This window comes from Cnephaeus nilssonii (assembly GCF_951640355.1).
Source record: "Cnephaeus nilssonii genome assembly, chromosome: 4".
NCBI lineage: Eukaryota > Metazoa > Chordata > Mammalia > Chiroptera > Vespertilionidae > Cnephaeus > Cnephaeus nilssonii.
The window spans coordinates 70933244-70949128 of record NC_137075.1 but is presented as its reverse complement, the minus strand read 5'-3'; the positions used below and the strand labels follow the sequence as shown (position 1 = coordinate 70949128).

The 15885-nt window shown below is 35.7% G+C and overlaps 1 protein-coding gene across 1 annotated transcript in view; it reads left to right on the top strand.

Moving 5' to 3' along the window:
• Positions 1-15885, top strand: part of FERMT2 (FERM domain containing kindlin 2) — a 66663-nt gene that overhangs the window by 27151 nt on the left and 23627 nt on the right. The window contains exon 4 of the mRNA XM_079768186.1: positions 9560-9694. Coding sequence (XP_079624312.1) covers positions 9560-9694 — 135 coding nt within the window. The remainder of the gene's footprint in view (positions 1-9559; positions 9695-15885) is intronic.

Here is a 15885-nt window from a genome sequence, read left to right as displayed (position 1 = left end):
ATAATTGTGTAACAATTACCTACTTCTAGAATTAATTATCTAGAATTAATAGTTTATATCATTTTGCCAAACTTTTTTTTAATATATATTTTTATTGATTTCAGAGAGGAAGGGAGAAGGAGAGAGATAGAAACATCAATGATGAGAGAGAACCATTGATCGGCTGCCTCCTACACACCCCCTACTGGGGACCAAGCCCACAACCCAGGCATGTGCCCTTGACCAGAATCCAACCTGGGACCTTTCAGTCTGTAGGCCAATACTCTATCCACTGAGCCAAACCGGCTAGGGCCATTTTGCCAAACTCTTCAGTCAAAATAATATAGATAAAGTTTTGAGTTACATTCTCTTAATTTCCCTTCAAAAGCAACTACTATCATAAATGTAATGTGTATCTTCTCAGTACTTTTAAAACTACATAAACACACACATAAGCATGTATTTACAGCTATGTGTAAATATATACCCCAAAATAATATATGTTAGTTACTTCCATTGCTGTGTGGGTATTTTCTTATACTGTTTTGAACATGTGTGTAGGAATTTCTCTTGTGTGCTCAAGTAAAAAGTAGAATTGTTTTAAGTGTACACATTATTCATTTCAGAGGACTGACAAATTGCTCCCCCAAGAGGTTCTACCTGTTTACATTCCAACCCACAATGTATGAAAACCCCTCGTTCCAAATCATCACTAACATTTGAATGTTGTCAGTTTTTAGTGTTTGCTTCTCTGAGTGAAAAAAAATACACAATTTCATTTTCATTTATAAAGTTAAATATGTTTTTGTATCTTTGTTGGCCATCTAATCTAAGTTTCTTCTATTTTAAATTGCCTGTTTATTAATTTTTAAAAAATAGATAAATGATATGAACTTGATTTTTAGAGTAGCTTTAGGTTCACAGCAAAATTGAGGAGAAAGTACAGAGTTTCCATTTACCCACATTCCACTGTCAACATTCTCCACCAGAGTGGTACATTTGTTGCAAAGAGAAGCCTACATTGACACATCATTATTATCCAGAATCAATGGCTTACATTAGATTTCCTTGGTGTTATACAGTCTGTGGGTTTGGACAAATGTATAATGACATGTATCCATCATTATTGTATCATACAGAGAAGTTGCACTGCCCTCAAAATCTTGTGTTCTATTCTTCCCTTCCTTCCCCAGCCCTTGGCAACCACTAATTTCTTCACTGTCTCCATAGTTTTGCCTTTTCCAAAATGTCTTACAGTTGGAATCATAGAGTATGTTTTTTCAAATTGGTTTCTTTCACTTAGCAATATGCATTTAAGTTTTATTCATGTATTTTCATGGCTTGATAGCTCATTTCTTTTTAGCACTAAAAAATATTCCAGCCCTGACCAGTGTGGCTTAGTTTGTTGAGCAACGTCCTGTGCACCAAGAGGTTCGATACCCGGTCAGGGCACATGCCTGGATTTTGGGCTTTATCCTAGGGGGTTGGGGGACAGTGAGGAGCCTGCTGATCAGATATTTCTCTCTCACATCCGATGTTTCTCTTTCTCTCCTCCTTTCCTCTCTCTCTAAAAATCTAAACATTAAAAAAGAAAGAAAGAAATGAGTAACTTTAAAATATATATATTCCATTGTCTGGATGTGCCAAAGTTTATACATTCTCCTATTGAAGGACATCTTGGTTGTTTACAAGTTACACAATTGTAAATACAGCTGCTATAAACTTTCCATGTGTAGGATTTTGTGTGGACATAATATTTTCAACTCCTTTGGGTCAATACTAAGGAATGTGATTGTTGGATCAGATGGTAAGAATGTGTTTTGCCAAACTGTCTTCCAAAGTAGTTGTACCATTTTGCATTTACACCAGCAATGAATGAGAGTTTCTGTTGCTTTAAGTTGTCACCAGCATTTGGTGTTGTCAGTGGCCTGATTTGTGGCCATTCTAATAGATGTGCGATGGTATCTCATTATTGTTTTAATTTGCATTTTTCTGATGACGTGATATGGAGCATCTTTTAATAGGCTCCTTTGCCATCTACATCTTCCTTGGTGAGGTGTCTGTTAAGGACTTTGGCCTATTTTTTTAATCAGGTTGTTTATTGTCTAATTGTTGCGTTTTAAAAGTTCTTCATATATTTTGGATAACGGTCCTTTATCAGATAAGTCTTATGCAAATATTTTCTCCCAGTCTGTGGCTTGTCTTTCCATAACCTTTGACAGTTTCTTTCAGAGAGCAGAAATTAATTTTAATGAACTCCAGCTTATCAGTTATTCTTTTTTTTATTATGCTTTTGTTGTATCTAAAACGTCATCACCAATCCCAAGGTCATGTAGATCAGCGGTCGCCAATCTTTTGGACCTCACGGACCACCAGTGGTCCACGGACCATCGGTTGGCGGCCGCTGATCTAGATTTTTTCCCATGTTAACTTCCAGGAGTCTTATAGTTTGCGTTTTACATTTAGGCCTGTGATACATTTTGAGTCAATTTTTGTGAAGATGAAAGGTCTGAATCTAGGTTCATTTTTTTGCACTTGGATATCCAGTTGTGCTAGCACCGTTTTTTGAAAAATTATGTGATAGTTGGCAGTTTCTTACAAAGCTAAACGTAGTCTTTCCACATGATTTAGCAGTTGTGTTCTTAAGTATTTACTCAATTGATTCTAAATTTTTGACCACATAAAAACCTACCTGTGTAAACTCACAGATACAACAGAATGGTGGTTACCAGAGGCGAAGAGGGTTCGGGGAGGATAAAGAGGGAAAGGGTGGTCAAATATATGGTAACTAGACTTTGGGTGGTGAATACACAATGGAGTATACAGATAGGATATAAAGTTGTGCATCTGAAACTTACATCCTTGATATTTTCTAGCCATATACTTTTTTAAAATATATATAAAATATGTTTTTATTGATTTTAGAGGGAGAGGGAGGGAGAAAGAGAAACATTGATTGGCTGCCTCCTACGTGTCCCCTACTGGGATCAAGCCTGCAATCCAGCATTTGCCCTGACCGGGAATTGAACTGGTGTCCTCTTGGCGCATGGGTTAAAGTTCAACCATTGAGCCACATCAGCTGGGCTCTAGCCATATACCTTTTTGAAAGCCATCATTTGCTCAGTGAAGCATTATTTATAATAACAAAACCATTTCTTTTACAGAAATTTCAAATTGAACATGTTCAAAACCGAGCTCCAAATACTTTTCCTTTTCCTAACTTATGCTTTTTTATTTATCGTTTGCTTAGTTGTCAACCAGTATCTTGCTGATTCTTACACATTCCACATTCTCTAGAATTTTCATGATCAAATACATTACCTGATAATAAACCACCACCCCCGCCTTTTCCCCTTTTCAGTTATTCTGAAGCCCTCAGTCAGTCTGCTCCAATAATCTGGGGTGGGTGTTTTCTAGGCTAAGGTGCACCGTCACAGCCCCGGGACTTCCCTTTACCTTTGTCCAAGGAAAATGTCTTATCTTGGTTTCTTTGTGGTAGACTGTATCCTCCGTCAGTGTACTAAGAAAAAGGTGAATTTTTGAGATGACATATTTGAAAATGTCTTTATTTTGCTCTTTGATAGAGTTATTGGGTTGAAAATTATTTTTCCTCAGATTTGGGAAGTCATTTTCCAGTTGTATTTTAGCTTCCAGTGTTGCTCTTGATAGTCCTGATAGAGTTCTTAAATTTTCTTTTCATCCTTTCTTTGTAGGCTGCTTTTTCTCTTTGGAAACTTACAGGATCTTTTCTTTTTCCTGCAGTTTTGAAATTTCATAGTAATGTGCCCTAATTCCTCCTTTGTTTCCTCTGTTCTTTCTGTTACTAGTACTTAGTCAGACTTGGTTCTTAGATTGATCCTCTTATATGACTTTATATCTCTTCTGTTGGATTTTTTTATGTGAATATCAAATTTTAATTTTCAGTGGTGTATATTTTTATCTAGATGTTTGTTACCAGGTATCCATGAATACATTTCAGATTTGTTGACTATATAAATTAAGCCTCAACAAAATAGTAAGTAAGTAAGTAAGTAAATAAATAAATAAATAAAACAGGAAAGACCCCTCCCTCCCCTTGTTAATATCCAAGGTCTCTTTTTTAAAGCTCCAGTTTTCTTTATAACATCCTATATATCTCTCATAGATGTCATTGTCCTATCTTTCTGACAATTGTAATTAAGGGTTTTTTGTTTTATTCTTTTACTCAAGTTGTTTTTCTTTTCATTTGGTATCTTTTATGTTAGAATCTCTGTGAGTTTTCCATAAACTTAGCAGCCTAAGTTTACTGCCACATGTAAAGACACCAATGTATTGTCTCACAGTTTCTGTAGGTTAAAAGTTCTGGCACAGCCACGCTGAGCTGAGTCCTACACTTAGAGTTTTATAAGATGTCCATGGGACTATGTTCGTTCCTGAAGGTTCTGAGAAAGAATTCTATATGGAAGAATTTGGTTCCATGTGGTTGTAGGACTGAATTCCCCCTGGTTTGTCTGCCAGAGGTCATTCTTGCTCCTAGAGGCCTCCTGAATTCGTGGGCTGTGGCCTCCTTCCTCGGTCTTCAAAGCCAGCAACAGCGAGTCCAGTTCTTCTTATGCGTCGAATCCGACCTTGCCTTCTGTCTTGTCTCTCCTCTGCTCCTCTCTGCTTCCTTTTCTGTTTGGAAGGCCTCCTGTGATTTCATTAGACCTACCTAGACAAGCCAGGATATTCTCCCTAAAATCAGTGGATTAATAACTTTAATTCCATTTGCAAAGTCCCTTCCCAGCAGTTCCTCAGTTAGTGTATGATTGTATGCCCAGGGACTGGAATTTTAAGGGGATAGCTCTAGAATTCTTACCACAGGGGCCTTTCTCAGATGTCTGTCAATCACTGACAGTTCGTTCATACATCTTAATGAGGGGGCGCTACAACTGGGTTAGGAGTGGGGTTTAGTTTGTCACCCCTCTGCAGGGGATTCTCCCAACATGGGCAGTGGTGGCATTTACAACTGTGGGTACACTGAGAATTATTTAGTGTGGGCCCACTAGAGTGCAACTCATAAACCATTAGGTCTCTTAGAATGTTAAATCTTGTTTCTTTTCTGAGCAGTCCAGGAAATGATGATTTGATTTTACTAATTAAATTAGAAAATATGGCTTAAAAGATATACCTGAAATATAAATGAGTTTCTCAATCTACATAATCATAACAATTAGTGTTAATGCATCATACCCCCCAAATTACATTTGAGGATAAGTGGGTTAACTTCTTTATACTTTGAATATATAAGATTTAAGAAAATCCTTTATTTTTAATTGTGTAACGTTAAAGAATATGCTGCTCTATTTTTAAATTAAAGAAAAAAAAGAAATCAGATACACCTAGAGGCTTTTGAGAAAGTGGTAGAATTTAAGGAACATTTATTTTTAACATGATTTCTGCTGTCTAATACTTAAGATGTACTTACCCAAAGTTATTAATAATTAAAAAGAAGTTAGCCCGGTTTGGCTCAGTGGATAGAGCGTCGGCCTGTGGATTGAAGGGTCCTGGGGTTCAATTCCAGTCAAGGGTACATGCCCGGGTTGCAGGCTTGATCCCCAGTAGGGGGCGTAATGTTTCTCTCTCTTCCTCTCCCTTCCTCTCTGAAATCAATAAAAATATATATATTTTAAAAAGTAATTATGCTCACCTACTGTCTGGGTAACCTCTCTGTTTAGGATGTTTTTTTCTGGTAATTTTATTTTGATGTTTCAGAAAAAAATTCCCCAGAAAATAGCCTGTAACATACAGAACAAAACAAAAACCTAATGTGTATCAGTTTTCCTAATGGTAGAATTCAGATAACCAACAGAGAAACAAAAGACCTGTATAGTTATTAATATATTTATTTGGGCTTCTTTTTTTTTTAAACTTGGGATAAGGTATATATATATATTTTTTTTAAAAGTTCAAAGTTGTTTGCCAATATGTTAATTTTTACAGCAAGTTAACTTTGATTTGAAGAAATCTAATAGAAAAATGAGCAAAGAGAAGAAATAGATATAAATGGCTAAAAACCCTTTAGGAAATGTATAACATCATTACTTATTAAATGTAAATTAAAACAAGGAGATAAACATAAGCAAGCTTTTAAAAATAACACATGCCCATCTTTTGTACACTTTTGCTTTAAAATTATTACAACCTTTGATCCAGGATTCTACTTCAATGAATTCCTAAAGAAAGAAAATGTGGGAAAATATGTACATAGATAGATGTTTATATAACCATTATTTATAATAGACTCAGTCTTAAAAGAATGGTTAAATTATGATATATCTACACAGAATTTTTTACATCTATTAAAGTGATCACTTATTTACATAGTCATATCCCATTTTTCAAGAACATGTTTTAAGGGACTTGATTATTTATACTTTTTGTAATTTCTAAATGATTGTATAATTTTTAAAGTTAGAGAAAAGCATTAACACCTAAAACTTACAAAGTACTTGTTATATGCCTGCCCTGTTCAAGGAATGTTACCCGTATGAATCATTTAATTTTCACAGCAACTGCCTGAGGGGTGCGATTATTCTCATTTTACAGAAGAGGAAACCAAGACATTGACGATTGAGTAGCTAGCCAAAGTCACGCAGCTAACAAATAGTGGCGCTGAGATTTGAATCCAAGTAGTTTGGTTTGGTGCTTCTAACTCAAATTGTGCCTCATGAGCCCTGCAGCAATATGTCCACCATCTAAGTTTCAGGTCCCCTACAAACAAAAAGCTTCCTGAATTTGTGATACTGGATTGCATCTGGTGGATATTGTGGGCCTCCGAAGGTACAAACTGCCACATGTAAAACTTGGATCTAGTAACCTAGCAACCTGTAGCATTACAAGTTACACAGTGATTTGTATTGTTTTCTGCTCTGTTCATACCCTGACAGATAATGTAGTGCCGTCAAACATTATACTATATAGACCCAGTGCTTCTCCCTTCTATTTTTTTTTCTTAGCTCTCCCAATCTTTACGTTCTTTATTTTTATAATTAACTTTATCCTGGTATAATTGGTATAAAATAAGTTGAACCTATTTAAAGTGTACAGTTTGATGAGTGTTGACATATCTGAGAAACTACCATAATCAGGACACAGAACATTTCATTTAGCCCTCAAACTTTAGCCAGACAACCACTGATGTGCTCTGTCACTATAGATTTGTTGTCATGTTCTTGGAATTTTATGAATGGAATCATACAGCATGTACCCTTTTCTCCTTGGCTTCTAGCAGTTAGTGTGATGGTTGGGCGATACATTCGTGTTACTGCATGTGTCAGTAGTTTGTCTCTCTCTCCTGATGAGTTGTGTTCCATTGTATGAGTATTCCACTGACATGAAAGAAAACATTTTGTTTATCCACTTGGGTTAATCCAATTCGGGCTTTTATGAATAAAGTGATTACAAATGTGCTGTTCATTTTCTTGAGATAAGAACTAGTAGTGAATGTTTGAGTTGTATGTGTTTAACTTTATAAGAAATTGCCAGACTGTTAAAAAAAAAATTCTCATTTCACATTCCCACCAGCTGGGTATGAGGGTTCCTCCTCCACATCCTCACCCACACAGGGTATTATCAGTCTTATAATAATGTTGGCTACTCTGATGCGTGTATAATGCTATCTCATGGTTTTAATTTGTATTTTCCTGACCAATAATGTTGGGCATCTCTGCATGTGTTGCTTAGTCATTCTTGTGTATTTTTTGGCAAAGTGCTTGTCCAAATCTTTACCCATTGGTCTGAGTTGTATGGGTTATTTTTATATTTTAGATATAAGTCCTTTGTCAGGTATACATAAATGTTTTGTGAATATTTTGTCCCAGTATACAGCTTGCCTTTTTGTTTCCTCAACAGTATCTTTCAAAGAGCAGGTTTTTTGGTTTTGGCTTCTTAAAAAAATTTTTATTTAATGGTTTTTTTTAAGAGAGAGAGAGAGAAACATGAATTGCCTCTTCACTCATTTGTACATTCATTTGGTTGATTCTTGTATGTGCCCTAACCAGGGATTGAACTCACAAACTTGGGCATATTGGGATGATGCTCTAACCAACTGAGCTACCTGGCTGTTTTGTTTGTTTGTTTGTTTGTTTGTTTGTTTGTTTGTTTGTTTAAAAAAAGAAGAAGGAGGCCCTAGCTTGTTTGGCTCAGTGGATAGAGTGTTGGCCTATGGACTGAAGGGTCCCAGGTTCGATTCCGGCCAAGGGCACATGCCCGGGTTGCAGGCTCAGTCCCGTTTGTTGAAAACATTATCCTTTCCCCTTGAATCGCTATGGCACCTTTGTTCAAAATAACTGACCACCTATATATGGGTCTGTTTCTGGGCCCTGTCTTCCGTTCATTTATATGTCTTATCACTTAGCCAATAATTGCACAGTCTTGATTGCTGTATCTTTATGATGTCTTGAAATCAGGTAGTGTAAGTTTTCCAACTTTATTCTTTTTAAAAATTGCTTTGACTATTCTAGGATTGTTCTTACTTCCACATACATTTTACAGTCAATTTGTGCAAAAAAGCAAGTTGAAATTTTGAATAGGATATTCCATTGAGTTTTTAGCTCATTTTGGGGAGAATTGACTTCTTAACAATTCTTGAAGTTCATGGACATGGTAATATACTTAATATATAATGTCATGTATACCTATTTGAATTCCTTTTATTACTTTCATTTAACTGTTTTGCCTCTAATCAGATTCTCCACATAAATTAATAGAATCAACACAGAAACTTGTAGCCATTTGATACAAGGCAGAAAAGTTTGACTCAAGTAAAAATTTGAGATTTGATAATGATATGAAAGTATTTTCATTACGTTTACTTTACATGCAGAATGAATGAGGGCTGCCATATAATATAAAGCTTATTTCTTATGGTTTTAGATAAAAATAAATATATAAGTAAGAATTCTTATATTTTCTTTTTGTGCCATAGATCATTATCTTGCCACTTTGAGGTTACTACATGTATTAGATAGGTGTGAATTAAGAGTGCTTTACTGGTAGGGGAGGGTGGGGATAAGGAGGAGAGATCAACCAAAGGACTTGTATGCATGCATATAAGCAATGGACACAGACAACAGGGTGGTGAGGGCATGAGTGGGGGGGTGGGGGAGGCTATGGGGGGAATAAGGACACATATGTAATACCTTAATCAATAAAGAAATTTTTAAAAAGTGCTTTAGTAGATTATTTTTTAAATGTCATATTTCAGCCTTGGCCAAGTAGCTCATTTGGTTGGAGTATCATCCCGATATCCCAGGGTTGTGGGTTCAATTCCTAGTCGGAGTGCATGCAGGAATCAACCAGTGAGTGCATGGATGGGTGGAACAACAAATCCATGTTTCTCTCTGTCCCTCTCCTCTCCTCTCCTCTCTCTCTAAAATCAATAAAGAAAAAAATTTAAAATGTTATATTTCAGTCTTTTGCATGGCATTAATATGTGGCAAAACAAGCACACATACACAGAAGGAAATTACAAATTCTTATTTTGAAATGGATTAATAGATTTACCAAGTGTGAAGTTTAAATTTTCTCTTATTCTAGTAAAATAATCTTATCTTAACAGATATCAGGCACCCTGAAGAACTTTCTCTCTTGAAAAAGCCCAGAGATCCAACCAAGAAAAAAAAGAAAAAGCTAGATGACCAGTCTGAAGACGAGGCACTTGAATTAGAGGGACCTCTTATTACTCCTGGATCAGGTGAGTCTCTCTTACTCAGCAAGGGTTCAATGTGAGAACCATGGACTGTATGCCTGTGTGCCTTTTTAATAGTGAATACGAGGATTGCATAGGTCAGGAGAGGGGTCAGAAAAAGCAGCTCACCTTCAGCATCTTTTCCCTCCAGCATGAAATTACCACCAGGGTGTGTCACGTGCAAATTATCTTGCCATTGTTAATAGTTGCATCAGTAAAGATAAGGCTGCTCAGGAAGAGTAAAAAAGGGATAGTACCATTACTGGGCTCAGTTCTTTACTTTTCAGAAACTGGATAGTTTTTGTTTTCCAAATTATAAGAGAACATTTATTTGAAAAATACAGAGGTAAAAGAAGTAATTTGTAGAAGAAATGGAAACAAGTTATAGAAGTAAAGGGAGGGCCCTTGGAGCTTGGGAGTGAGGAAGGTGATGGTTACGCCTGGGGGAAGAGGGAGGAGGAAGGGAAAGGTGAGGGTGTGCTCCTGGGAGGGAGAGCGCTTGGATACTTTAGTATTTAGTTTCTTTTTTCTGCATTCGGTGAAAACCGCCACTGTTTCGTTAAGACATTCTAACTTTTGTCTGGTTACTTAAATTCTCCTCTGTGCTTTGCATATGCCAGTCCCTTTGCTTCCATGCCTTTTTCCCCTGATGGTTTGCTCCTTTAAGAAGCTTTTTCAAATTTTCTTCCATTACCTCCCCAACCTGGGTTAGGTATTCTTCTAATTTAGTTCATTCTTGGTTTTTTAAATTTTGGAAGGACGATGATGATGATGATAACAAAAGCAAACACGTCATATCGTGGTTACTGTATGCCAGAACTATTTCACACACTTTGCCTGTGGAAATTAATTCAGTTCTCACTACAATCCTTTGAAGTGGATTATATTAGTACTCATATTTAAACGATAAAGAAATTGTGGCATAGTAAGGTTTGGAATATCTAAGGTCACATACCTGGTCACTTTTATGTCACTACTCATGTAATAATTGCATCTGATTAACAGTTAGATAATCCTTGCTCTTAAGTAGGTTATAGGTTAGTTGAAAAACAGTTACTATATTTTAGGAGGTAGGGATTTAGAAGACAAAATAATTCTAAATAGGGTGTACTGCATTCAGTTTTTATTGGGGAAGTTTGTGAATTGAGCTGTTAAGTTCCAATGGTTAGGATTTGATGGGAAGAAAAGGCAATCCAAGCAGAAAGAATGATATTAACAAATAACATGCTGGCTGAAGAAAAGTACAAAACATGAACAAAAACCAGTTGAGCCAGTTCACGGGGGAGAGAAACCTTCAAGGAACTTCAGGATCACACTGGCAGGTAATTAATGTCAGGCTGAGGAGTTTAGAATAGTGCATTGTAGAGTCATTGGCTTCTGAATATGTTAAAAAATGAAATCATTGTTCTAAAGGAATACCAAATTCACCTCTAGTCAGTAAACGTGTTGGAGGGAATGAGGGGAAAGGTTTCAGGGAGTGGTAGAAGCTACAAATTGAGGAGGTAAAAGAATATGTTCATCATTAGAATAAGGTTAATTTTAACATTCGATTTAGACATGATTTATGTTGATAAAGGCACCAGACAGTAGACACAATCCCTGCTTTCAGTTATTTTATATTTAAATGGAAACGCATCTGATTCCAACAACATAGAACTACATAGAAAAGTATATAGGGTGGCAAAAGTAGGTTTATAGTTCATATTGCAAATCCCACAGTAATTAATAAGTAATAATGTAAGAATAAACTGTTCCATATATTCACAACTATAAACCTACTTTTGCCCCACCATGTATTTGTGGGGTGATTTTGGGGTGGTTGAAATCAGGCAGGATTGGTCCCAGAATTGCAAATTAGAGATTTTATACAGTACCATTTGAAACAAAGGATGATGAATTTAGATGAGGGAAAGCCAGAAATCTTTGGACTGAGTAGCTGTAGGTTTTGTTTTTATTGAGGTGTTACATACAGTAAAATGCATAAATTTTAAATTACTGATGAATATTTGCAGACATATAGACCTTGTAATCACCCAGGATATGATACAGTATATAGCATATAACATGATACTAGCCACCCAGGCCTCCCACATGCCTTTTCTCAGTCGCAATCCCGCAAAATAACCACTTTCTGCCTCTGACCACAGATTAGCATTTCCTGTTGAATCGCATGAATGAATCATAGACTATGTGCTGTCTTGTGAAGCAACTGTGTTTTGAGTGAAGGAATTAAAAAAATAGGTTTTAGTTATCTACTTCCAAGCAGTTTAGTTAAAAGACATTTGAGGTGTTCCAACAAGTTAATATGGAATATTGAGAAAGTACACAAAGATAGTGATATGTAGAGGACTGATGATCTGTAGAGAAAAAAGTCCACTGAGTGCCATACACACATATAAAAGTAATGTGCAGTTAATTTTTAAAAGAAATATTAACTATCTAGTTTGCCTGCTTTTTATGATTTGTTAGGACTTGAATCAATTATTGGACCAAATATTGAAAAATATGATCAGTTGCATGTTGTGTCAATAAGTAGCATCAGGTCCAAATATCTCAATACGTGACATCTTCAGCGCATCAGACACTATGCTCAGTGCTTCACACATGTTCCTCTGCTGCAGGGGTGGTGAGGATTAGATATAATCTTCATTTTCTGAGGAGAAAGTTCCCCTTAGTCCCACATGCATCTTGAATTGTGAGGATCTCACAGTGTGCTCATGGTCAACAGAACTATGTATTTAGTAAATGGTAACGATTATTTAATACATACGTTATTTTTTCATTTGAGCCTCACAAAACGCCTGCAATTCTGGGGTATTATACCTGTGTAACTTAAAAGGAAAGAATATGTAAGGGTTTGTAGTTTGTCCAAGGTCACAAAACTAATAAAGGGGCAGAGCTAGAATTAAATCTAGGTCTGTCTGGCTCCAACACTTGTGTTTCTAACCATTATGTGACATTCATCTATCCAATTACATTTAAAGCAAATGTTTTGTGAATTCTAATAGGAACATTTGGTAAAATATTAATGTGTAAATTATAACTCAACAGAGCTAATTTTTAACAAGTAATGCTTTAGGAGGTAAAGGATCACGCGTGTGAATTAATGATTCTCAGACTATAGTAAAATTGTTACATAGAATTATGATAAAATTCTATGAAATACCTTGCTTACATGGCTGTGGTCAGATAGCATATTCTTGAGTGGCTTTGCCACTTCTAGCTGTACCTAAGTAAATATCTAATTTCCAATTACCTATTGGAGGGGACCCATTGAACTAGCCTGATCCCAGGTCTGGGGAAAACAATTTTTCCAAAAATAAATTAATTTTACAGTATAGTACTGATGTACAAATTACTAATTTCAGGATGTATTATGTAAATAGAAATACAAAATGATTGCATCAGAACTTTAAAAAAAAAATCTTAAAGGCAGGAAAACTCTGGGTCCTAAAATAATACATACAGGAAGTAATCAGTATTCACTTGCTTTGCACTGTCAGGAAAATCACTTATGCAGGATGTCTTTTTATAACTGGAACTTGCCATTTTAAGCATCAAAACATTTTTAAAAAATACTATTCTTTAGTTATAAGAGTAATGCATGTACATAGTAAAAATTTAAATATAGAATTATGTATTCATTTTTGTTCTTAATGAAAGTGAGACTGTTATACATACATTTTTGTAATTTTTATTTTTTCACTCTGATATAAATGGACCTCATATCTTTTTAATTCAAAAGTCATACTTTAATACAGCCTTATGAAAATTTTAAATAGTGCAGAAAATTTATTAAACTGAAGGTGGAAATTACACTTCAACTTATTCTGTTACTCCTTTTCAAGAAGTAGCCATTTCTTTTTTAAAAAAATATATTTTTAATTGATTTTTTAGAGAGGAAGGGGGAGGGATAGATAGAAACATGGATGAGAGAGAAACATCATTGAACAGCTGCCTCCTGCATGCCCCCTACTGGGGATCGAGCCCGCAACCCAGGCATGTGCCCTGACGGGGAATGGAACCAGTGACATATTGGTTCATGGGTCGATGCTCAATCACTGAGCCACACTGGCCGGACCCATTTCTTGATTGCTGTGTATAACTATGTCATAAACAGTTGGAGTGCAACTTTCCAGTACCTATTCTATGTGTTTATGTATACTTGTATGTCTAGTTTTGTTTCTTACAACATGAATGAGAGCCCAATATTATATTGTACCAGTGCATGAAATTTGTGCACGGAGTTGGGGGTGGGAGGCCCTCAGCCCAGCCTGCACTCTCTCGCAGTCCGGGACCCCTCGGACATCCCTCTCACAATCTGGGACTGCTGGCTCCTAACTGCTCACCTGCCTGCCTGCCTGATCGCCTCTAACCACTCTGCCTGCCTGATTGTCTCTAACCATTGAGCCTGTCTGCCTACCTTATTGCCCCTTACTGCTTGCCTGCTTGCCTCATCGCCCCTAATCACCCTAACCACTCTGCCTGCCTCATTGCCCCTAACTGCTCTCCTGCCTGCCTGATCTCCCCAACCATGTGCCTTCCTGCCTGATCGCCCCTAACCATTTGCCTGCCTGCCTGATCGCCCCTAACTGCCTCCGCCTCTGCCTCAGCCCCCACCACCGCAGCTTCATCCGGAAGGATGTCTAGAATGACGTTCGCAAGGTCATTTGGCTGTCCGGTCTAATTAGCATATTACACTTTTATTATTATAGATATTATGCAATTTGAGTTTTTTCATTGAACAGTATGTTTTAGTGATCTTTCTGTTCAGAGTAGGGAGATCTCCCTAGTTTTTATAAATGGCTTCAGAGTTTTCCATGTAGAAAAACTGTTTAACTGTTTCTCTGCCTAGATGGTACCTAATTTTTCTATCAAATATACTCCAAAAAGTTTCCCCCAAGTTCAAATGTATTTCCAAAATAGAGCTTTCACATTCCCATCAACAGTATATTCATATATACATAAATGTATATATATATTTTTTAAAGAAAGTATTAATTCTAATACATTTTAGAAAATTTTTCATCAAAATATCTCTCATACCAAATTACAGGTGAATTTAAAAATTTTCCTACATTCTGCCAATATTAAATGTTGTAAGTCTGCACAAATTTTTGCTGATATGACAGTATTTCTGAATTGCTTTATTTTCTATTTCCTTGATAAACATTAGTATGAATAGTATGTCATATATTTATTAGCCATTCTTGTGCTATTAACTTTCAAATCGTGTACTTTGCTTTATTTATATTTTTGTTTTTAGTGGTATTAATAATTTGATATGTTAGATATTTTCCCTATATTGGCATTTTGTTTGTGATATTTTTTACTACACTAAAGTTATACATTTTTATGTAGTCAATTCTGTTATTTAGTTTATAGTTCTGTGTTTTCATTCTTGCTTAACAGAAACAGATTCAGATACAGAGAAGATTTTGACAGCTACCAGATGGGAATGGGGTTGGGGAGATGGGTGAAAAAGGTGAAGGGATTAAGAAGTACAAATTAGTTATTACAGAATAGTCATGGGGATGTAAAGTACAGCACAGGGAATATAGTCAATAATATTCTAATAACTATGTACGGTGTCAGATGCGTATGAGATTTATCAGCATGATCACTTAGTAAGTTATATAAATGCCTAATCACTGGGGTGTACACCTGAAACTAATATACTGTATGTCAGCTGTAATTGAGAAATAACAAAATGATTTAAATATTTAAAAAATCTTTACAAATATAAAGGTTTTTCTATATTTTCTTTTCATACTTTCAAAATTATTTCATATTGATAATATTTTAATTTATCTGTCATGTCAACATTTTTTTAAATTCACCTGTAATTTGGTATGAGAGATATTTTGATGAAAAATTTTCTAAAATGTATTAGAATTAATACTTTCTTTAAAAAAAATATATATATATATATGTTTATGTATATATGAATATAATCCTAATACACTGTGTGGCCAGATTATTATGATCTCTGAACGCATAATAATCTGACCACTCAGTATGTGTGTGTGTGTGTGTGTGTGTGTGTGTGTGTGTGTATGTGTATGTGTATGTATATATATATACATACACATACATACACACACACACACACACACACATATATATATATATATATATATATATATATATATATATATATATTAGAGGCCTGGTGCATGAATTCGTGCATGGGTGGG